The following is a 25298-nucleotide window of genomic DNA, read 5'->3' on the forward strand; positions in this document are numbered from 1 at the left end:
TCCTAGTAAATAATAGCAATACCTCTTCCACGCCCGCACTCTCGATCATGCCTCTGAATCAAATAATGAAGAGGAAGAGTTTCAGAAATTACATGAAGTCCGAGTCTTTGTCTAGCCAAGTCTCAGTAAGAAAAAAGATATCTGGCTTTTCATCTTCCATTAGCATGTGGATTTCCACTGCATGTTTAACAAGGGAGCGGCAGTTGAGAAGGAACATTTTAAATTTTTTCTCCTCCAATAAGGATTCATGTCCGCCTTGGCGGTGATCAGTTTCATAGCCGCAATGAGAGCATCGTGGGGAGGGCGAGTCACAGTCCATAGAGTGTAGGCAATTATGCGGTACCTCTGTTTTCAAATTCATGAGTTGATCATGTGAGTAGATAGTTTTTCTAGCCTTAGAACTGGCAGGGGTCCTGGCCCTTGGTCCCGTTCGGGCTCAGACGGGCATGCCCTAAGCGCGTTCGCATCATTGGCTCCTAATGAGCCAGAGTACGCGGGTTCACGTGTGGGGGGGGTGGGGGAGTGGCAGGTTGCAATCAGCTAGAGCGGTGACCTACACCGTAATTATCAGCCCTGGAGGAGCATTGAACACAGCTCCAGTTACAGTCAAATTAAAAACATAATGCGGCGAAAATTCAGAGTTAAAAATAATTGCCCTCCTTTTTAATTAATTGCCCAGCAAGTTCCAACAATTCCCACACAATACTAGCAGTGAGGCGTCCGCGATGTATGAAATATAGATCTGCTTCATCCACATGCGCACATTTTGACCAGCGACAGTGCAGGTGTGTTTGCCAAATGCTTACCCAAAGTGTTTTTTGCGGCTAATTCCAGTAGCACTAGCCTCAAACCTATTGAGAGGTGTGTGTGTGTGTGAGAGAATCTGGACCCAAAACCTGATTTCACTCTTCCTTCTACACTGCAGTTACTTTCTCCCACGTTCACCGACACTATGAATGGCAAATTGAGCCAATGACACATTCTTTAGCAAACCAACCTTCATCAGTCGCATTCTCAGTTTATTTGAGAATTGTGCAATTTGAAATAATGTTTGTGAATTATTAAAACACGTAACAATTTACCACTCCACCTGCTAGAACTACCATGGGCTTCACTTATGAAGTATCGCTGCGTGAAAACATAAATGCAACACCTTTCAGTGCACCCTCCTTGCGACACTATGGATGTGCTATATTTACTGTACGGTGCTCCATGTCGCAAGGATTTACAGATACTTCAGTATTTCTGACGTATCTCTAGGTGCAGTAATGACGCATTGCTGTAGTGTGTCGCAAAAGTGACGCGACTCCAGCAATGGATCATTACACATGGGCAAGTCACATGTTAAAGGTGCCTGCGTCAGTCTTACACCTGCTGTGAGGCAGGTATAAGATTTTGATGCAGTGACATCCTAGAAGTGGCGTCCTGAAATCTCAGAATTCACTGCACCACTTCGATGACCCTTTTTTGTGTGGGAATGCCCACCCTGCATATAATATACCAGACGCAGGTACAATGTAGTGCATGGCTTTACAAAGGGACACACCTGCTTAGTTGCGTCACTTTGTAAATATGGCGCAACGTGGTGCATTTTTTACACTGCAGCGCCACAAAAAATGATGCAACAGACTCATAAATAAGGCCCCATGTGTTTAAATGACGTTTGTGCACTCCAGGTGTTTAAAAATGCAGCTGAAACATACGTTTTGGGCCAGTAATTGAAACATCAGGTAGTGGTTGAAATAATTCATTCAGATTGCTCAAGCAGTTTTTGAACTGCCCCAACTAGTTCATGGAATTCGGTATTTTGAAAGTGACCACGGTCCAGATATTTATGCAATTCAGCTCCAAGTTCATCGGCCACTTCCTGCTGTTCGCTCCATGGGAGGAAAGGATCGTCTGTTGAACCGAACTGCACAATGTAACGGCAGTTCGACTTGATCTTCTCCCACTGCCATGGACGGTTAAAGTATCCTGGAACGGAACAAAACATACAATTTGAGGTCCAATCATGTATGTAATATAGCTTTGTTGTGTTTCGTGCAGCAAGTAACATTGAACGGAAGCTAGAACACTTCATTTTCAACAGTATTTCCACAATCTAATGCAGGTTAGGGAATCCACCATTTTAAGAAGTAAAACACATGACAGTCGCCATACAAGCATTGGCAAGAACAATAATCTATGCAGAAATGTGTACCACGCATGATTTTAAGAAAATGGTAGCATGTGATGCAATGGCAGCTTCTCCTTCTGACTTACACTCTTCAGATTGAGGTGCATAATTCAGACATGCATGTGTGGCAGCCTAATTTAAAATACGAGTAAGAAATACAAGTTTTAACAGTTTACAGCCTACAAACACATATCAATACAAGGCAGACAGCCAGATATATTTTGTTGGATCCTTCTAAAAGCAGATCTCTTGTGAATTTCCTCATGCATCAAACGGTATCTAGAAAATTTGCAACAGTGTCTGCCTGCTGGCAGCATTGGCCTCCATTGTTACTCTGTCCCATCACTGGACATAAAACACAGAGCACATTTAGGCACCACCCATGTGCACTGATGTCCATTTCTTTTTTTCAACACCCTTCAATGCAGGTCTGGAGCTCATCTTATACAATTTTCGGTTCTTTAACAGGTTTTTTCAAAACTCCAACTAATAGTGTAGAGCAGGGGTAATTCAACCTGTTCTGTAATAAGGACTACTTATATTCAATGAAAATCATCCTGAGCTACTAGTGCTTTAACACATCTGACAAATTTACAGTAGTGGCCACCATATGCAAACAGTGATCAACTCAGGGCATTAGGCATGAATACCAGCAATATTGTAAATCAGGCTTTGTCAATTTGGAATGCCTCTGCATGGATGATGCATAACGGCAATATTTGCAAAGCCCCTGACACCAACCTAATATTACTAAGAAGTCTCCCGAACGCCAAATGATTTATCGGGTACATGTCAACTTTTGAACACCGGTTTATGGGTTCTGAAAACACACACATTGTCTAGAGTACACAGTCTTAATTTTGGTGTACATAAATTAAGCAGTCAAAAATAATTCCCTTTAGAAAGCACTATATTATTAATAATTGAACATCCAGAGTTTGAGGTTGCATGGACAATTCACCTGCGACTCATTTATGATTGGAAGTATGAATGCTTTTTGACTGAGTGTCTGGGTGTTCAAGTATTAATAATATAGTGGTTTCCAAAAGGAATTATTTTTGACTGGTAAGTCTTTTGCGGAGCCTTGTCCCTTTGGATTGTGGGGCCCCTCTTTTTGCATTTATCTACATAAATTATTTAAGCCAAAAAAAATCTTCTGGACACAGGAAAGCTACCAGTAGCACATGAGCTACCAATCGCATAAGCCTGGTGTAGAGGGTTTAAACCTGTGCCATTCATCTCACAAGTTGACGCTAGTAACAGACCTCGACGATGTCTGGCTGCAGTGCCTTGGCACTGAACTCCACCTCTAGTCCTGCGACAAAGGATCCCTGATGCATTTGGAGGCCATCATGGAGGGGGAAGTCAAACATTACTTCGTCCAACACCAGAAGCGAGGCCTGCCCCCATTCCAATTTGTGAGGTTGTCCCTAATCCTGGATGCCATCTTCAGGTGTTCGGTAAGTCCAAAAGAATGCATAAACATCTTAAGCAAGAAATCCCACATGCTGTGCACTGAAGGGGCTAACCCAACTCTCATACGATTCAGAGCCAGTTCTAGTTCTGCAGCCAATGCACCCTGAATTCCCTGTGCCATGGTTGACTCTGCATAAAAGTTGCAGCCCTCCAGGCAACCGTGCTACAATGATGATTTTGGATCCCTTTAGCATGCTTTAGGGTTCCGTTGATCCGTTGGGACATCCATTGGCCTCCCACGTGGAAAGGCTGAATCCTTTGCTCGCACCAACTGATTCTGTCTGGCCTCAGTCTTTTACACCTCTGGACCCTGGCCGTGCATCAAACCTTTTGCTGCAGGCTCTGCCAGTTGTTCTGTCTCCGGATTCCACCCTGGCAATGTTAGCAGATCCAAAGCGTATTTCATATTGCACTATGCTATTCGTGGGTTCATAGATTCATGTTGGAGATAATTCTCTCTCTGTACCATTGCCTTAGTGGCAATATTTCCAGGAGAATGCAAACCCTACTTTACTCTAACTCCGATGCTCTGGAAGAACTGCAGCATGTTCCTCATAATGATGAAGAGAAGGCTGAAAACTTGATCTACCTAGATTATAATGATGCTTGCTTATACTTTAAACAGTGGCTTAGACAAATCACTGGAAGCATAACTGAATTCACACTAAGGTATCCCAATTGGGAGAAGTGCCTTTTTGCTGTGATAGTACGCAGAGCATTTGGATCTTCAGGTGCCCACTGTGGAGACTACGGGTAATCTTTTGGCAGAAATATTGCAGCATAAGCCTTTAAATTCAAAGACCTTGGCTTCCACATAACAATGCCTTTTCGGTGTCTCTCATGGCAGCCAGGTCCAGACCTTGCTCAGCCCTGCCAGTGAGTCGCCTCATTACTCGGCAGCACAGAACAGAACTAGGTGACCTGGTCTTTATGACAGCAGTCAACTTTCAAGAGCCTTATAATTCACAATTCTACAGTAATGTCAATCCAATTGCATCTCCCACTGCACCACTGGACAGGGAGTTCAGAAAACGGACTTTGTGGGCACAAGGAGACTTCATCAGCTAGCCTTGCACTCTAATCATTACATATTGTTTGTATCTTGGGTCACCACACCCATGCCCTCTAGGATATGGTGAGTGTAATTTTGCCTGCCCTTCTGGATACAAGAAACAAGGGTTTTTATACCACTTGCAGGCAGGGTTCAGAGAGAATACCTGTACGATTGATCGAGTCTTCTGTTTCTGCTTGTTGGTTTGAAAGACTGTTTGGCTAGGGCATGAGCACCTGTATGTGTTTTTTGTATATTTGAGGGCCGCTTTTGGCCTGGTTCCTAGGGCGCAGCTATGGGCTGCTCTTCATAAAGTGGGATTGCCAGAATCATTTCTATCCCCAAACCGGGAGGCCAGAAAATCCCTGTTCTTCTATTTGCAGACAACACCCTATTATTATCAAGAACCCCAGGAGGCCTGCAAATTTTGCTTGATAAATTCTCAAATTTCTGTGATTCACATGGACTTAAAATTAACGTTAATAAAAACAAACTTTATGGGCTTTAACTCCCACAGGTGTTTAAGAGGGAGAGGCATATCCAGGGCATCCCTCCTGAGAAAGTGAAGGAGTTTGATTACCTGGGGTTTTGACTGCAAACACACTGACATGGTCAGCACAGATTAAGAAAAGTAAGATACTTTTACAAAACAGAGCTGGGGCTGAAATAAAGTAGTCCTTCTTTCGTACATTATTGCTAGCTTTGGAGATTTATCAAGCTAAAGCGGTTAGTGCAGCACTGTGTGGTTCTGAGGTTTGGGGCATTTGTAATTTATCCCATCTGGCAATAACTGAAAACAGATTTATTTGATCTCTTGCTGCTGCCCCTCCCCCACGCCTGTCCCCACTCCCGCCTCCCAACTGCAAGTCCCTTCCCCCTCCCTATTTAATAGCGGACGCTGGCGCGCGAAAGGCAAGCCCGTCCACGACCCAACTGCGACCAGAACCAGGGACCCTGGATCTTCAACCATCCACCGCTACAACTCAGCAGCCCTCCTTGCACTCCACCCCGAAAGAAACAACTGCCAGCGGTCCACACCGAACACGACCGATGTCCAGTTCTCCTGCCGCCAGACCTTTACCACCACCCGGCCGCAAACACCGCCGACTACCTAAGATGCATCCTCCTCAATGTGCGCTCCATGCACAGACACGCCGTGGAGATTTGGAACCTCCTGGACACCCTCGCACCCAACATCGCTTTCTTTGCCGAAACCTGTACCAACGCCTCCTCCGCCCCTGACATCGCCATCGCCATCTTGGATAGATACAAGATCCAGAGAAAGGACCGCACCAACCACCCAGGAGGAGGTCTCGCCATCGCGCACAAAAACTCCCTCCGCCTCTCCACCTCCAGCGACTCCTTCCCCGCTGCCAAATACCTGCACTTCCAGGTCCAGACCAGTCCCAACACCACAATCCGTGGCACCCTCGCTTACAGACCCCCTCGGCCCCTCTTCACCGACCTCATCGCACCCCACACCATCACCTCCATGAGCTACAAACTCATCGGAGACCTGAACTTCGCCTCGACAACCCCAGCGACCCCAACTGCGCCACCCTCTGGGATATCCTCGCGAATATCGGACTGAAACAACTTGGAACCATATCGACCCACAAGGCAGAACACACCCTCAACCCCATCTTCGCAGGAGGAAACAGCGTCCACTTCAGTCATACCACACATCCCCCATGGACCGACCACCACTGCTTACACTTCCTCGTCCACAAACCCAAGCTGCCCAAACCCGCTCCGTGCCCCCGCGAAGGAACTGGGGCAGAGTCACAGAGCAGCTCAACTCTACCCTCAACCGCAACACTCCCACCGCTGCAACCGACGCCAACCTTTTAGCCAGGGAATTCCACACATGGATCTCCAACTGCGCAGACAAGCTCGCCCGCTACGCAAATCAGACAGACAGCACCCCAAGAAAGCCGCCTGGTTCACCACCGACCTCCAAGAAGCCAGGCGCTCCTGCAGATGCCTGGAGAAGAACTGGAAAAACAGCAAGACACCCGAAAGCCACACCACTTACAAGAAAGCCATGACGGAATACCACCAACGCATCAGAACCACCAATAGGATCTTCATCCACCTTGCTCTTCGGCTGAACGGAAACTGCTGACCCCCCCTTCCCCAGCACCTTGAGACCCTCACGGGTGAGTAACGCACTTACAATTCCCTGATTGATTGACTTACACAAAATTCCCCCTTGATTCCATTAGGATTAGATCTGGTGCAGCAAAATATCATGCACACTGCGAATCTTAAACCTCCCTTGTATTGGATAAGGTTGTGGTCAAGCAAAGAATTAGAACAGTACAAGATGGCTTTCCTAAAAGACTTGGATGTAGGCTGAAATATACCTTGGTTTAAATCCATCAAAGCATGGCTTGATTGTCTTGATACGAGTCATTTGTAGAACAATTCACTGTCCAGTATCAATGGGATAATGGAATAATTGAGGATTAAGTACTGGGCGTGTATTAGTGAAAAGTGCTATATGAAATCCTACTTAGGCAGTCTGACCAAAACCAAAAAATTCCTCGGTGCAAAATGCTCACCACTACTTGAACAGTTTAAACAGGAGTTAGCTCCCTATTGTTAGAGCTCAATAACAGAAATTTCAATATGGTATTTTTCCTGTGAATACATTTCGCAGTCAGTGGTGGTCCTCGTCACAAGCATTTTCAATTTTTCCAGCCTGTGCTTCCTTCTGCGAAACAGTTGCTGGGTGTGAGGAACTTTGAGGTAGCCCGTAGGATTTAAAAAAAGATAGTAATGAACTAAATGTGTGTGCTGTGGCCAAATATTTGCATAAGGCTTTGAGAGTGAGATATAAGTTCTGTGGAAAGTAACTGGGCACACAAGGAACTGCTCTGTGATGTCCTGGTGTTTTAATATATATGAATTAAACATATCAAACGGATTTCAGGTGGTCTAGAAGTAGATTCAAGCTTCCCTGAGAACATAATAGACCCATTTGAGGTTTTTATTGACAGGCATGCGAACATTACTCTATTGGATAAACAGCTGCTTGTCCACTCCTTGTTATTAATAGAAATTTCTTTTGAATTTTAGTATCTGAACGAGACAGTTATGGATTCCTTACCCTAGAATTACCCCCAGGCGTCAGACTGGATCCGGAGAAATTGCTTCGTAGCAATACCCCTGCGCTTCGGTAGGTGGCGTTGGTCGACTCCGCATTTGTCATTAGCGTCGTGATCGCCAATATGATGTCACGGTATCTACTTAAGACGCCACACTCACGTGCTGACGTCAGTTCTTTCTTTTTCTGCACCAGCCAACGCAGATCCGGAGAGAGGGGTATCCCTAGTCACTTTTTGACTACTATTTTTCAACTTTTGTCGACTTCTTTTTGAGTGGTTCGACTCCTGGTGCACGTAGGGATGTCCCGTCCTCGAACTGGCTTCAAGGCTTGCGACTCCTGTTGCAAACTGATGTCAGTTACGGACCCGCACCTCGTGTGCCTTTGGTGTTTGGAGTGCGACCACGACCCAAAGTCGTGCTCTGACTGCCTACCCATGAACCCGAAGTCTTTGCGGGAGCGGTCCTGAAAGCTGCCCGAGGCCTGACAGTCCCCTCCTCGCCGCTCGAGGTCCCGGTTGAGAAGATAGAGATGCAGCGAAGTTTGCCATGAGGTGTGCGCTGATTCGCTAGGTAGAACAATTTCAACTTCGTAGCCCTACGAAACTACACCTGGGGGAGATCCACTGGCTTTTCGGGTGATGTCCAATTGACATTTTTGGACATACCCTTTGATGGCCGTCGCTTGTTTGGTGGCAAAGAGGACTACGCGCTTGAGCGCTTTAAGGATTCTAGGGCTATGGCCAGATCCTTGGGCCTCGCTACCATCTCCACCCCGCGCAGTCTGCTTTTCGCCCTTTTCGTGACTACGGAATGGGTGCCCCACCACATTCCGCCCAGAGCCACAGGCCTGCGCAAACTGTTCAGCCCCTGCACTGCTGGGGACGTGGGACCCAGCGTCGTGGGTCAGGGGGCAGGCCAATCCACCAGCGGGTCAGGGGCAGGATCCGCCATCACCTCCCCCACTGACAAACCATCACATTGGACAGGTGGGTTTTGCAGATAGTCCGAAGGGGTTACTCCCTCCCATTCGAGACTAACCCTCCATCCATGCCACCTTAATTCCATCGCATGTCGGAAGATCACTTGGCCCTTTTCCATCAGGAATGTACGGCTCTCTTGGCCAAGGGGGCTATTGAGTGAGTTCTTGACCCAGAAGTAGGTTGTGGCTGCTACTCGGACTACTTTCTGGTGCCCAAGAAGGACAGAGGCCTGCGTCCTATCTTGGATCTCAAGAACGTCAACCGCTTCCCACGGAAGGAGAAGTTCAAAATGTTGATGTTGGCTCAGGTCTTGTCTGCCCTCGATCCTGGAGACTGGATGGTAGTGTTGGACTTGCAGGGCGCCTATTTCCACATCCTAGTCCTGCTGGCCCACAGGCAGTACCTACGGTTCACGGTAGGCCACAAGCACTTTCAATTTCCCGTGCTCCCCTTTGAAAGTGCGCTTTCAATTTACCGTGCTCCCCTTTGAAAGTGATCGCGGTGGTCGCAGTTCATCTGCGCAGATCAGGGGTTCCAATCTTCCCCTAGCTCGACGACAGGCTGTTGAAGGCGGGCTCGCCCCAGGCTGTCGTCTCCCACCTCCAGAGTACGACAGACCTCCTGCATTCGTTGGGGTTCACAGTCAACGTGCCAAAGTCGCACCTGAACCCTTCCCAGAAGCTCCTTTTCATTGGAGCAGTTCTAGATACAGCACAGTTTCGGGCCTATCCTCCCAAGCAGCGAGTCTAGGATATTAGGGCTATGATACCGATGTTTCAGCCTCTATCCCGGGTTTTGGTCAGAATGACCCTGAAGTTACATGGCCTCCTGCATCCCGCTGGTGTATCATGCCAGGTGGTATATGCGTGCTCTGTAGTGGGAACTGAAGTTCCAGTGGGCGCAGCATCAGATGAATCTTTCCAATTGCATCCAGATCTCGCAGAGCACTGCACACAAGTTGTAGTTGTGGCTAACAAAACAGGATTGGGTCACTGGTAGATCACTCTCCCTTCCCCAAGCAGAGTTCACAGTGGTGACAGATGCATCACTCTTGCGATTTGGTGGCCACATGGGAGAGGCAGAGATCAGAGGCCTCTGGTCTCTGGCAGAGTCCGGGCTCCACATCAACCTTCTGGAGCTCCAGGCGATTCGTCTTGCACTGAAGGCATTCCTTCCCTCTGTAAAGGAAGAGTGGTACAGGTGTTCATTGACACCACCACCGCCATGTGGTGCTGCAACTAACAGTGTGGGGTGGGGTCGTGGACCCTATGTAAAGAGGCTCTCCGCCTTTGGACATGGCTAGAACAATAAGGCATATCTCTGGTGGTTCAACACCTGGCAGGTTCCCTGAACGCCAGGGGGGGGGATGAACTCAGCCGCAGGTGCATGATGGATCACGAATGGCGTCTTCACTTGGAGGTGGTGCCAGGTCTTTCAGCAGTGGGGAGAGCCTTGGTAGATCTATTCGCTACCGAACAGAACGCACAATGTCAGCAGTGCTGCACGTTGCAATTACCAAGGCGGCATTCGCTAGGCAACACTTTTCATCGCAAGTGGAGTTGCGGTCTTCTATACACCGTTCTGCCTATACCACTTCTGCCCAGAGTGCTGAAGAAGATCAAGCGCGACCGGGCCCAAGTCATTCTTGTGGCTCCGGATAGGGCACGGAGAGTCTGATATCCTGGGCTCCAACACATTGCCATCAATCCACCGATCAGACAGCCTCTTCGGGAGGATCTTCTGTCGCAGCAGCAGGGGACGATCCTCCACCCGAACCTCGCCAGCCTCCACCTTTTTGAGTGGAGATTGAGCAGCGACAGTCAACAGCTTTCAACCTTCCTCCCGAAGTCTGTAATGTTATTCTAGCAGTCAGGCGTCCCTCCACTAAAACGATATACGCCTGCGGATGGAACAAATTTGTGGCATGGTGCACAGCACAGGCTGTGGATCCCCTTCCTGAGGTTCTTTTGTTCCTCATTTCTTTGGCCCAGCAGGGCTCTGCTCTGGGCACACTTAAAGGCTATTTATTGGCTATTTCAGCCCTTCTGCTTCCTGATCAGCCTTCCCTTTTTCAAGTCCCCTATTGTAAATAGATTCCTTAAGGGCATTACTCATCTCTTTCCTCCTTTCGTAATGCCACAGTGGGACTTGAATCTGGTTTTGACTTATCTTATGTGCGCTCCCTTCAAGCCACTACATAACTGTCCTCTCAGACTTTTAACTTTAACAACTGATTTTCTGATTGCCATCACCTCTGCTCGCAGGGTGAGTGAGGTTCAGGCTCTGTCTTCTAAGCCTCCTCTCCTTGCTGTTCCTCCGGACAAGGTTGTCCTTAGAACTAGACCTTCTTTCCTTCCCAAAGTGGTTACCTCTTTCCACATTGAGGAGACCATCGCTTTACCCACTTTATACCCGCCCCCACATCCATCAAAGGAGGAGAGACTCCACCACCTGGATCCAAAACGTGCGCTATCTTTCGATCAGGATCGCACAAAATAATTTGGGGATGACCGGGTCTTTGTTGGCTATGTGGGTGCCAAGAAAGGCTGGGCTGTGCAAAAACGCACCATCTCTTGGTAGGTCGTTCTTTGCATCAAACTTTGTTATTTCTTGGCAAAGAAGGAGCTCTGGTAGGACTGTGCGCCTACTCCACCTGGGAGACGGCAGCCATTACTGCTTTGGGACGTGGAGTTCCCCTTCATGACATCTGTCAGGCAGCCACGCAGGCTTCATTGCACATGTTCACCAAACATTACCTCCTGGACAGCCAAGTCCAGCGAGATGGATTCTTTGGCCGTTCAGTTCTCCAGGACTTTCCGGTGTGAACTTAGTTCGCAGGACCTCCTCTGGGTTTGGTATTGCTAGGGTATCTAGTCTAACGTAAGGAATCCATAACTAATTGTCTCTTTTAGATGAACAAGTTACTTACCTTCGGTAACGATATATCTGTAAGAGACATATATTAGTAATGGATTCCTTACCATCCCACTCATCCTCCCCGTTCTGTGAACTGACTTCTAGGATAAAGGACTTCCTTTCAGGGCCCTAGTTTTTGTGCACCAGTGGTCAGTGTCTTGCATGGCTCTGCGCTTCTGGCATGGAATGTCTTGTACAGGACTGACGTCACTGCTCGAGGGCGGCGTCTAAGTAGATACCGCAACATCATCACCACGCCAACGACGAATGCGAAGTCGACCAACGCGCAGGGGTACTGCTACGAAAAACTTTCTCAGGTCCAGTCTGACACCTGGGGAATTCTAAGGTAAGGAATCCATAACCAATATATGTCTCTTACAGCTATATCATTACCGAAGGTAAGCAACTTGTTCATCTGGTCTACAAATTTTGCTTTGTTTATCTTACTTTGTGTCACTTTGGCATACATGCAATGGTCTTATATTTTGTTAGTGATGTCCTTTGTAAAGCCCCATAAGACTATAATTAGATACTCTCTGAGTTCATTGTTAATAGAACATCGAGTAGGAATTATTTTTGCTCTTTTCTCATACAAACTTATCATAATATCTACACTAGAATGTAGATCTTTTAGATTATTTGTATTTGAATTGCGGGTTATTATAACTCTGCAGGCATCTGCGTCCAGAGGTGTTACAAGACATTTTCAACCCATGGAGCGCACCCCAAGGAGATCGGTTTGCCAATGCTGAGAAAGTTAATGCTAACACTTTTGTGTTTTGGATTACCTTTCTTAATGAAACTCCTCAAGGTGATGTGTTCTGCCTTTGGTGGGGTTCAGGCCTCCTTAAAACGTTTACTCCTTTGCCACTGATCCCACTGGTTTTGAATACGGGCAGGCTGGACCACCAGATTCAGTTCATTTTGATAGGCCTGGAGGATCTGGGGCTGTGATCTCCTGCATGCAAGAATATGCTTCGGGAGGACCTGGTGGCCTAGCAACAGGGGAGTGTCCTGCATCCAAATTGCCACAATCTACAACTTGATGCCTGGAGATTGAGCACAATCAGCTGAGAGGTTTTGATCTTCCGTCAGATGTTGGATGTAATTTTAGCTTCTTGCCTCCACTAAGCTAATTCATTGTAGCTGTTGATCTAGATTTGTCACCTAATGCAAAGAGAAGCAGGTTGATCCTCTTTTTTTTTTTTTGTTTAAATTTTGGTTTGACATTTTTTAATTTGACATTTTAAAACAAAACATAACAGCATAGACCGTATACATGTCATATGTCTCCCATCATAAAAGATCGTTACATATTGAAGTGTATTTGTTTTGCTTTTCCATGTGTGCTGCACAAGGCAGCACACATGGAAAAAGCAAAAACGAGGAGAAAAAAGCATGTCTCCTTGTTTCGCCACATTAAGACCAGGTTTACCCTGGTCTTAATTTTGGTGCTGACTCCTATTTACGCTTCCCTTGTAAATAGGGGGCAGTGTCTAAATCAATGGGTGTTGCAGTGGAAGGCCCACCGCAACGCCCACTGCCATTCCTTTCACACTAAGCATAGTGTGAAAGGGGACCTTATTTACAAGGCAGCGTTAAGCCACGTTAAGAGGCTTAACACTGTCTTGTAAATAAGGCAAAGTCCCTTTCGCCACAGAAACATCACAAAAAGTGACGCTTCCATGGCAATAGGGGCTTGTACATATGCCCATATATCTCTACAATGTCTGATTGTTCTAAAACAGGTCTCTTCAGATTCTGCAAGCCCTGTGGGAAGAAAAGGCTATTGACAAGCAAACCGTTGACAGCAGCACCGATGACGACACCACCGGAGTAGACACCATCGTCTAGGGAACCTCTACCGTCCACACTACAGTGTGTCTTTACATCATTGATGGGACCGTCAACGAAAATAAAAATTACAAAAATAACAAAAACAGACTTTACCTAATCAAGTAAAGTATCACCTTTGCTTCCTAGCCATTTGCTAGATATAGAAGAAGGGATGAGGATGGGCTTTTTGGGGTTGCGCACAGTCCTTCAGACCTCAGAGTAAAATATCAAGAGGAGGGCTCTGATGATGATAACTTATCAGTCATACTACACTCTGTCGAGGCGATATTATGAACATATGAGTACCAACAACGACCTAGGCGGTATGAAGTGCACATGCCCACCTCTCTGGTACAAGACTTACAAGCTATGTTACAAGACTACATGAGGCGCTTTCCAGATGCTTCACAAGAGCAACCTCTAGCACTACCCCAACCAGTGCTTCCTGCCAAACCAAGGAATATAATTTCACCTGTGATGCCCAGGACACCAGTGTCCAATATGATACCACCGTCAAGGGAGGTCCATCCATCCTCAGTTGACAAAAGTGAGGAGGGTGTGATTCCTGATCCCCAGCAACCTCCGGACGAATGGGATGAATATTTGGTCCCTACTCCAGCTCATCCTGCAGATTCTCCCCAGAGGATATCGGGCCTTTCAGAACTTAATGGACAGAGTGGCTGCAAGATTCTACCTATCGACTTCAGTCAAACAGTCTAACTGCGTTCTTCATGACTTCAAGGAGAAAGCCAGGAAGACTGTATGGGCAATCCCTATCATAGATTACATCTGGGAGGAAGGGATACTGATAATGAAAAATCCAGAAATGGTAACACCAGTTTCACCATGCTCTGACAAAAAGTGCAAGGCCATGGATGATTCCCTGGCCTGCCTCACAAGCCATCCCAATCCTGACTCTGCCATTTCACAAGCTGCACAAACACGCTCCAAAAATCCTTCTACCCCCTATTTCGGAACCTCAAAATAAGGAGGGCAGGCGCCTCGACAATATAGGAAAGATTTTATTACAAGACCGGAGGCTACCATTACGCATGATCTTTTATTTGCCACTCCTAACAGCAGTTCCTTTAAAGAATATCAACCAAGAAAGAAATCCAGAACTGGAACTTCAGTAAACAATAAATATCCAAGCATAGAATATATTGTGTAAAAAACGGGTAAGATTAGTTGCTGTGGAAACATTATACCAGTGAGTTGCGAAGAAACGAGGAGTGTTTTAATGGTCAGAGAAGACATTTATAAAGAACAAAAATAGGAAAATATTTTAAGAATATTTGAATAAATTTGAGATAGAAGAGGACTTCTGAGGAAAGTAGTGTAAATCAGCAAGTGGTTGAAGGGAGAGTAAGTGAGGAGAGCTTGAGGAAGTTAATTCAAAGTGAAATGAAGAGTTCTATTAGGGAGTTAGTGCAAATAGTAATGGATAGGAAAATGAAAGAGGCTAGATCTGAGGAGCATTTTTGGTCTTGTTCTGAAGAGGAGGAAAGAAAAGAGAATAGACCAGCAAAGAAGGTTAGAAAAATAAAACATTTAAAAACAAAAGGGAAGGATGGATCTAACTCCACAAGAAAAATGGGTATCCGTGGCAGCACACAAAGCATGTGTGTCCTTAGCGAATATGACTCATTATTTCGCATGCAATTAGTTTGCATGCCTACGCGTTTTTTTCTTAGCAATAACCATTACTACGCAAGTTTTTAGTTCGCATACCATTACACTGAAAGTGTTAATGTATGCGAACTAAAAACTTGCCTAGTAAAACAAAAAAACACTACATACAAATACACTACACATCCAAAAGTTAAAAACACTACCAAAACCCTCAAAAAGTACACTACTAAAACACCACTACACTAAACCCTAAATCACTACCCCCTGCACGACACTGCCCCTAGCCCCAGTCCTGTCCCTACTCCCAAAAACTACCGAGCACGACCCACCAACACTACCCTAAACCCTAAAACACTACCCTACACTACACTAACACCACATCCCTAAACCCTAAAACACTACCCCCAGCACGACCCTGCCCCTACCCCAGTCCTGTCCCTACTCCCAAACACTACCCTGCACGACCCCGACACTACTCTACACTACACAAACACAAGTACACGACCCCCGACCCTACTCTACAATACACAAACACAAGTACACTACCCTGCACGACCCCAGCACTACACAAACACAAGTACACAACCCTGCACGACCCTACACAGCACCTGCACGACCCTACACAGCCCCTACACGACCCTTCAGAGCCCCTCTTAACTCTCTCTCCTCGTGGTTCCTCTCTTCACCTCCACGCTTGGTTCCAATCTTCTCCCCCTTCCTGCTTCCTCTGTTGTAGGCAGGCAGAATAAGGAGTCCCGAGGGCAGGCGTGGAGATGGGCATGACGACTTGCGCACACAGCAGACCCTCTTCCTGAAAATGGATGCCCCCTCACAGACTACGCATGCGTTGCAACAATGCGTGCGATGTAACAACTTGCGTACTAAAGGCTACGTGTTGTTATATCGCATGCGTTGTAACACTTGCGTAGTAATGGTACGCGGACTAATGTCTGCGTACTAATGGGTGATAACGGTCCTTAGCGGCACACAAGCTGTTTCAGATTAGGAATAGGGAATGGGAGTTGAGTAAAGAGTAGGGCAGAGTAGAGATAGAAACTATGATGAATATATTTTTGATGCCGACCAAGATGATGATCTGAATGACGATCTAAAGGTAGATCAGGCTACAACCTCGAAGACTGTTATTAAAGATCCTTCAGGGGAAGAAATGTTTAGACCATATGAAATAAAACACCCTAGAAGTGTGGATTGGTAGCCGCTGGATTATGTTGGAAATGGATACGTAAGCCTCTTAAAAGGGAGGTAAGGAACGTATTAAAAGCAGAATGTGCGAGACCGCAAATAGATAACAAGGTGCGTTTCACTCCTAATCTTGATCCGGATTTGATTTCCTACTTATTTAAGATGGGGAGGGACCCACTTAAGGGTCTCAAGAGATCTTTGAAACAATTTCAAGACAAATTGCTGGATGTATTGAGTCCATTAGCTAAAATAATGGACATGGCTGAGGAAGCCTAAATGAATGGCGAACAGGTTGATGTTCAGCTTTAAAGAGGATGGAGCCAAAGGGCAATGGTATTTCTGAGCAATGGCAATTCAGGCATGTTGACAGAATGGAGGAAGTCAGTTTAATGAGAATAAATCCAAAGTTAGGAGATATGGCACATAAAAAAAACATAGTGAGGCTAAAAGGTTACTGTTTGGTGAAGATTTTGTGAAGAGCCTGTGTTTCTCATTTACTGCTTTAGAAAAAGTGCAAACAAACATGAGGAAAGTTTTCGGAAGTGTTTTTGGAATGGCCATTGGACTGGGAGTACAGAGATCCCAGTATAACTACCTGTATAGATGAACAGGCAGAGGTTATCAAGAATCCTCAGGTTTCTTCCCCCACCCAGACGGGTAGATTTACAAGAGAAGGACAAGGAAGAAGTCAGTCAGCATCAGGATCAAGATGCGAGTATGCAGATAATTTTTGGTTCAATCCTAAAAAAGATAGGAGGACATTTTAAATTGTTCCAGAAGGAATGGAAAAAGATAATAAAAGATTGCTGGGTCATAAAGGTGACACAGGGATTCAAAATAGATTTTGTAGAAAGACCATGCCAGGTAAAGGAACCAAAGGAATTAATTTTAACAAAGGAACAAGAAAGCATTGCAGATATAGAGGTAAAGGAAATGTTGGAAAAAGTGGCACTTTGTATGGTAGGAACCACTTTAAAGGTTTCGTAAGCACTTTGTTTTTAGTGGAGAAGGAAGACAAAGGATGGAGACCGGTAATAAACTTGAGAATTTTAAATCAGTCAATAGTTTACAGACATTTCAAGATGGAAAGTATCCATCTTTTACAGGACATGTTACAGTCAAAGTATTGGTTGGTAAAGTTAGATTTGAAGGGTGCTTACTTCAGAGTACCAAAGAAGGAAGAGAGTCAGAAATGTCTTCAGTTCAGATGGAAGAACCAGTTGTTTCAGTTTGTATGTCTCCCTTTTGGACTGTCTTCGGCACCATGGTGCTTCACAAAGTTGATGCGTGTTGTGGTAGTTTACTTGAGAGAGGGGGTTCCGTATGATTGTGTATTTGGATGATATTTTGCTGATATCTCCGGATGCAGTAGAGTTGGTTTCACAACTCAGAGTAACTATGGATATGTTGGAGAGCTTGGGATTCTTGATAAATCAGGAGAAGTCTATTCTCGTACCCTCACAGAATATGGAGTTCTTTGGATTCACAATAGACATGATTGGAGAATTATTGAAGTTACAAGAAAAGAAAGTGAAGATAAAGAAAGGGGTACAAAAAGTTTTGGGGAAGGAGAGTAATGACTGAGAGAATTAGCAAGAATTTGGGGATTGTTTTTATCATCAATACAGGCGATATTTCACAGTCCTTATCGGGGTTTACAGAGAGTGAAGGCGAATGTCTTAGGGAGAATCAGGAATCAGGATTTCATCAAAGACGCGGAGGCTAACATTATCCCTCCCTCCTCGTCCTTGTATTTAAAAAAGAAAGGGAAAAGATAAGTGTTTTCTGGTTGCAGAATCTCAGATGCAAAAGATTAGGAAAGACGTGGAGTATGCAAGTAGAAGAAGATGAGGGAGGGTTGTTTCAGTTCTGCATTAAAAAGGGGAGGAGAGTTCTTTGCATGGGACATTTAATGTATACTGAAGTTCCAGTTCTGGATTTTTTCCTTGGTTGATATTCTTTAAAGGGGCTGCTGTCAGGAGTGGCAAATAGAAGACTACACGATTGACATCTCTTCAACAGGATTTAGGCAGTTGGCCGGAGCGACGGTCTTACGATGCCAGCGTTAGCTCAAAGCAATGTTTATTTAGGCCAGAAGTCCAATCGAGGATTCTCGACAATGCCTATGATGGCAAGACACTGTTCGAGACACACGATGATGCCGTGTTGTCAATAAAAGCAGACACGGAAATTGCCAGAGCTCTTGGCACTCTACAGTACCAGAAATTGTCCTTTTGTGGGGCCAATGGAAGAGTTTTTCTACCTTTAGAGGAGGCTATCAATAGTATCAACCTCAGTCGCAATTCAGACCGGCTTACCATAAGCCCCACTGCCAACCACCTTCCGCCACCTACAACAAGCAAGGGGCGCGCGGTAAGCACAACCCCCAAGGTCGTGACACCAGTCGCAAGCAGTAACCAGGGCAAGGTACCAGCTACACCTGTTCCTTCCAACCAGGTGGGCGGGAACATATCCAGCTACCTCCCCCAATGGAAGGATATAACATTGGACAGATGGGTGTTGGATTTAGTAACCTATAGGCACACTCTAGAGTTTGTGCAGAGCCCACCAGCCAATCCTCCAAAAGGAGCACATTCACCTCACCCTTACTTACTGAGCAAGGAAGCTCAAATGATGTTGGCAAAAGGAACAATAGAACGGGTTCCTGCTTCTCGGAAGGGCATGGGTTTCTATTACCATTTATTCCTTATTGAAAGGAAAAAAGGAGAGTGGCAACCATCCTGGACCTCAGGAAGTTGAACAACTTTCGGCGCAAACAGTCTTTCCGTATGATTCATCTTTCTGACATTCTCATCCCTTGAAAAGTGGAGACTACATGACTTACAAAGTCTCCATTTCTCTCTGTCAAGACCTGTGGTATTGGCTGAAGACACACAATCACCTTGAAGGTAGTGCATGTGTCAGGAGTGAACAACACTTTGGCAGACACTCTTAGCAGAACCATGGACAGTGGCCACGAGTGGGAATTAGATCAACAGGTGTTGGACGGTATCTTCTAACGGGGCAAACCACCACTGGATCTCTTCCCAACCAACAAGAAAGCCAAATGCTAATTTTATGCCAGCCGATACGCACTCCAAGAGTCATGGGGAAATGCCCTTTCAATGAGATGGTCTGGGATTTGTGCATACGCTTTCCCCCTTCCATTTCATTACGAAGGTTGTCAACAAAATGAAGAGGGAGGAATTTTGCCTCATTGGATAGCTATCAAGTGGCCCAGACAGCATTGGTATATTGAGCTCCTGCTATTATCGGAAATCAAACCCATCTGTCTGTCCAACCTCCTCATGAGGAACAGTGGCCAAATCCTGCATCCAATATCTGGTTCTCTCCAATTACATGCATGGCTCTTGAATTCCATGAGTTCGACATTATAAATCTCTCCCAAGAATATAAGAAAAATTCTGGCCAAAGCTAGGGCCTACTCAACAAACAAGACATAAAAATTAAAATGGAAAAGTTTCTGCTTATGCTGTGAAGCTTCGAATCTCCAACCCTTGGAAATGTCACCTGAGCAAATTTGACCATACCTTCTATCTCTAGCTCAGTCAGGATTGGTACATTTATCGGTAAAGGGTTACCTTGCAGCAGCAGCAGTTTAGAGCCTTCCCTCCAGTATAAGCTCCTCCACCAGATTGGCATCTCAATATGGCCCTCTCACAGCTCACGAAGCAGCCCCTCGAGCCCATCCACAGAGCAGATCTCAAATTTCTCACTTAAAAATCGCTCTGTTGTTGGCTCTTACTTCTAGTAAAAGAGTGAGCGAGATTCAGGCCTTTACTATTCAAGAACCTTTTTTGCTCTTCACTGGTGAATATGTGCTATCCTTTTGTGTACTTTCTTTCCACATCCAGAAACACCAGTTGAAAAATCTCTCCACACCATAGCCAATAAATGTCTCAAATTCTATCTCCAACGTGCTAAACAATTCAGTAAGTCTGATCAGCTTTTGGTAGCCGATGTTCTCCCTCAAAAAGGTTTTGCAGTCACCAAGGCTACCATTTCTAGATGGATCTCTGCCACTATTCAATATTGCCACAGCAAAGATGGGGACCCACTCTCAGCTAGACCAAATGTGCATTCCACAAGGGCAGACTCTACCTTAGCTGCCCTGTTTGCCGGTATTCTGCCGGAGAAGATATGTCATGCTGCAACGTGGAAGAGCACCCACACATTCACACAGCACTACTGCTTGAAGTCTGCACAAAGAATTGTGATGCTGCGGGTCAATCGGTTTTACGGCATTTGTTCCAATAAGATGAGCCTCTGGAAAAGTAATTATATATATATATATATGGTCATGTGAACAAGGCTCAGGTGGAGCCGAAACGTTATGGCGACTAGCACGCGAGATTTATAAATAAAAAAATTGCACTGAAGACCGAGGTCCGTGTCTGTATTGTTGTGGACTGGCACCAGAAGCGGGCGGACGCGACGCAAACTACGGAAAGTAACGGATATATATATATATATATATATATATATATATATATATATTATATATTCACTGAAAAAACCATAGGTTTCACACACGTTATAGTTAGGAATTAGCATTTGAAAAACCTTGCAAATTCACTTAAAAAACCATAGGTTTCACACAAGTTATAGTTAGCTGTACATTTCACTCGTAAAAAACCAATGAAATTCCACGTTATAGTTAGATCAGGTAACTATAACTTGCGCCCCCGCAATGCACTGCTGATGACGTCACATATTACATCACTTATGACATGGTCAGTGACATCACTCATGACATCAATGATGACATCTGAAATGACACATTGTGCATTGCGGTCGCGCAAGTTATAGTTACCTGATCTAACTATAACGTGGAATTTCATTGGTTTTTTACGAGTGAAATGTACAGCTAACTATAACTTGTGTGAAACCTATGGTTTTTTAAGTGAATTTGCTAGGTTTTTTAAATGCTAATTCCTAACTATAACGTGTGTGAAACCTATGGTTTTTTCAGTGAATTTGTACGTTTTTTTAAATGCTAAGTTATGTATTTATTTTTAATTTTTGCGCGCACCGTGCGCGCGCTGTGGGCACTCGGTGCGCTTTGCGCACCGTGCGCCCACGTTGCGCATTTCGTACCGTGCACGCCTCGCCATTTTTTACAAAATATCAATTGTTTTTTTCTCCCTTGGGGGTCCTTAGATTTCTATATTAAATGTGATTGTTAATTCTTTTTTTTTTTTTTTTTTTACCGTACGCGTACGGTAAGCTTACCGTACGCGTACTCCGCGATTTTTTTTTAAAATTATTAAATTTATTTTTCATACTTTTTGGTCCTTCGTGAACCCCCTGACGAACGCTAGGGGGTCTGCAACTCTCTTCGTTGCCCCCTTTTAATGTTATCAACCTTTGTTTTTCAGTGCGAGAGACAGAAAATGGCGGCCGATACTTTCTGATTTCGACCGATTCGAATGTTTACAGTCATGTAACCGCCAATCAGAATTGAGCTCGCGCACGGCACCGTACGCGTACGGTAAGCTTACCGTAAGCGCACGGAGCGCGCTTACAGATATATATATTGATTTAAATGCTATTTTCTCAGGACCTACTGAACAGATTTACACCAGACCTGCAAAAGGCACATCCCTGACCTGAGGACTACCTCTCTGCCCAATTTCAAGTAATTCTGTTCAGCCGTTCGGGCTGTAGCTCGGACTAAAGGTCCTATGGGAAAATGCATGGGGAAAACGCGTTTTGGGACCCCCCTTTTTTCTCAGCCCCCGCTTGACGAATCCCCCCCCCCCCCCCCCCCCGAGACTTTCAGGGTAGGAGCGGAGCGGAGCGCCCCATTAGTTTTGAAAAATTCGCGAGGATTCGTCAACCGGCGCCAAAGTTATTCCAAATAGAATGTTGCGGATTTCCTATGGAAACACGGTCCTAACTATAACTATCTACTGGCGACCGCCAGTAGATAATATATATATATATATACATACATACATACACTTTAGGTTTATCTATATTGCTAGATTGTATAACCGTGCTCTGGTTACACAAGTCTGACTGTCATGCTTATACAGATTTATAGATATAGGTTATACTGTTACTCCCCAGCCACAGGGGTACTTTCTAAATCATGTGTATATATATATATATATATATATATATATATATATATATATGTATATTTTTACATTTTGCGTACTGCCTGCTATTCTGATTCAAGCATGTGAATCTATGAAACATTTAATACTGGATAAGAAAATAAGTCACTTACCTGTAACTGCAGTTATGCAGTATTGGTATCTTTCATAGATGCACATGCAACTCACCCTCCTCGTAGAGGTTCCCGGCATAGATTGGGATATCTAATTTCCACTTGTGCTAAAAATCTGAGGGATTCAGTCTCTGCTAGGAGTGTTCTAGAGGATGCTATCGCCGATTGGTTATGGTTCAAGTTTGTTCCTTTTTTTTAATAAAAAAATAAAAAAAGGACCTAGGCTATTAATGTGCATTACTTTTATGGCCTATGGTTCAATTGCATACTGCTTTCTAAGGTACCGTGAGACTCCCACTTTGAGGACGGGGAATGATTCAAGCATGTGAATCTATTAAAGATACCAATACTGCAGTTCCAGGTAAATAACTTATTTTCTTCTCTCATTAAAAAGAAAAATAGCTCCCCACCCTGCCAAGGGCACCCGCTACATACCTAGTTGAACAGATAATTAAAGAAATCAAGAAATTCTCTTAAAGAAGGAAAGCTCAGGGTCCCCAGCAATTATTGCTCAAGATAATTCGGCCCAGATTTGTCAAACGTTCACGCAATGCAACAAGACACTTTGCTGCTCTGTGTGAAAGAGAAGTCAGGAATGCACAATATTTAACATTATATGGTGCATTCCTGTCCACTCCTTGCGATGACGCACAATGTGCTGCCTTGCGCTAATGCAGGTCTCTGCGCTGTGGTGCAAGGGTGCCTGCATTGTAGGTAGGATTGTTTTTGTGCAGGAAGGTACACCCATCGAGGCATAAGGAAGGGAGATGGAGCAAACATGCTGAAGGCCTTTAAGGAACATATTTACAATATGGAATTTTAAAAGGGAGGACTGATCTGAGAGCCGCAGTAAAGCTGAGATAGCAGATAAATAAATAGTCTCCGTGCCCAATGCAGAGCCCTGCAGGGCCTAAGTAAGAATAAACAAAAGAACTTGTGCAGATAAAGAATCAATCTGCATGTCTGTTCACCTTGCCACAAACTTGCTCCAACGACCGGCGTATACAGTCTTAGTGAAGGAATGCCGAGCTGCTAAAATGACATTACAGAATTCGAGTGGAAGCACAAAAGCGGTCAACTCTCACTGCTCAATCTCCACGCATGTAGGAGCAGCATTGACAGGTTTGAGTGGCGAACCCTTCCCTGCTGCTGTAACAGGAGATCCTCCTGAAGGGTAGCCTGATCGGAGGCCCGATAGACTGCTCAACAGCTCGGGATACCAGACTCTCTGAATCCAGTCTGCAGCTATAAGGATGTATTGGACCTTGTCATTCCTGATCTTCTTGAGAATTCTGGGCAGTAGTGATATTGGCGGAGAGGAGTACAAGAGGCTGAAGCTCCACTCGAGATGAAAAGTATCTCCGAGCAAGAACCGCCTTGGAAACTCCCGCGCGCAGAACTATGGACACTGCACTTCCATGGCAGTGGCGAACAGATCTAACCAGGGCTCTCCCCACTGCTGAAAGTGACCTTGTACCACCTCAAGTTGGAGACACAACTTGTGATCCGCTAGACAGAAGGCCTCTTGACAAGGGGTTCACAACCCCACCCCACCCTGTTTGTTGCAATACTGTAGGAGAGTGGAATCTGACTAATGGTTGCCCCCAACTTTTTGCCTGGTATTTAAGTGGTTTTTGACTAGTCTGGCTGGGATCCTGCTATCCAGGACCCCAGCCTATCTGCTTTCTCCCTAAAACTGATGTAAAGTACTCTAGGTACAAACCTAATTGGATGCTGGGCATGCCCTACCAGTCCCTTGTAGATGGTACCCTAGGTACCCAGGGCATGGGTCCCCCAGTAGGCCTACCAGGGCTGCAGCACTTATTGTGCCACCCTGGGACAGCCACCCAAACTGACACCACCAGACCACTACTGTAGTCTGGGTAAGGTGGTGCTAGCACCCCTTACAGGGATGTAGGTACCCTATATCCCATACCATTACAACACATATGCTCTCATAGGTCATCCCTATGGCAGGCCCTGGTAATCCTACAGGGCTGGGTGCTGAGGTATGTGTGAGGGGGGACCCCTACGTGAGTAGGACCTCTCTGCAACCTTCGTAAAACCGTTACTGGGTTGTTTGTAGTGTAGCCATACCATATACTCTTAACCGCATTATAAGTGAATCGCGTCATCGTGATAACTTGAGAATGGCTACACAGAACCATATCGTGTTTGGTGTCAAACATGAAGGAATCATACCCCCAGTCCAGCCATGGGCATGGGGGCACGATTCCCCCTTGCTAGGAGGGTGATATGGGAAAAGCGGTAGAATTTAGACAGCAATTTAAAAGTGCACATGTACCACAAAATGGCTACTGTCCGCCACCTACACGACTCTGGCTGGCTGTTGCTGGGGAAAACCCCAGCCTCGCCATCTGGACAATAGGACTCCTGTGGCAGGGAGGTGCCAGCACCTCCCCAGACAGGATATGTGGATTGGAACAGGGTGGGTGCACCAAATGTCCTTTCAGAGTTGCACGTAGGCAGCTGCAGAGCCCCAATTCTGCATACACCGCCTGGAACCGGTTCAGGGGCATCCTGGCCCTCGCCCAGGCAGGAAACACACAAAGGGGAGTGGGTGTAGCCACCCTTTCCCGCCTCTACTCTGATTGGTAGGCTCTATTTTGGACCATCCCCTAATCTTGGGGATATATGGGA

General features: G+C 45.5%; 1 protein-coding gene across 1 annotated transcript in view; it reads right to left on the reverse strand.

The window, feature by feature from the left end:
* Positions 1–1633: 1633 nt before the first annotated feature.
* Positions 1634–25298, reverse strand: part of RBBP9 (RB binding protein 9, serine hydrolase) — a 172286-nt gene continuing 148621 nt past the window's right edge. Inside the window, exon 5 of the mRNA XM_085611770.1 lies at positions 1634–1974. Coding sequence (XP_085467896.1) covers positions 1748–1974 — 227 coding nt within the window. The 3' untranslated portion in view covers positions 1634–1747. The remainder of the gene's footprint in view (positions 1975–25298) is intronic.

This window comes from Triturus cristatus, chromosome 6 (assembly GCF_964204655.1).
Source record: "Triturus cristatus chromosome 6, aTriCri1.1, whole genome shotgun sequence".
Classification (NCBI taxonomy): Eukaryota; Metazoa; Chordata; class Amphibia; order Caudata; family Salamandridae; genus Triturus; species Triturus cristatus.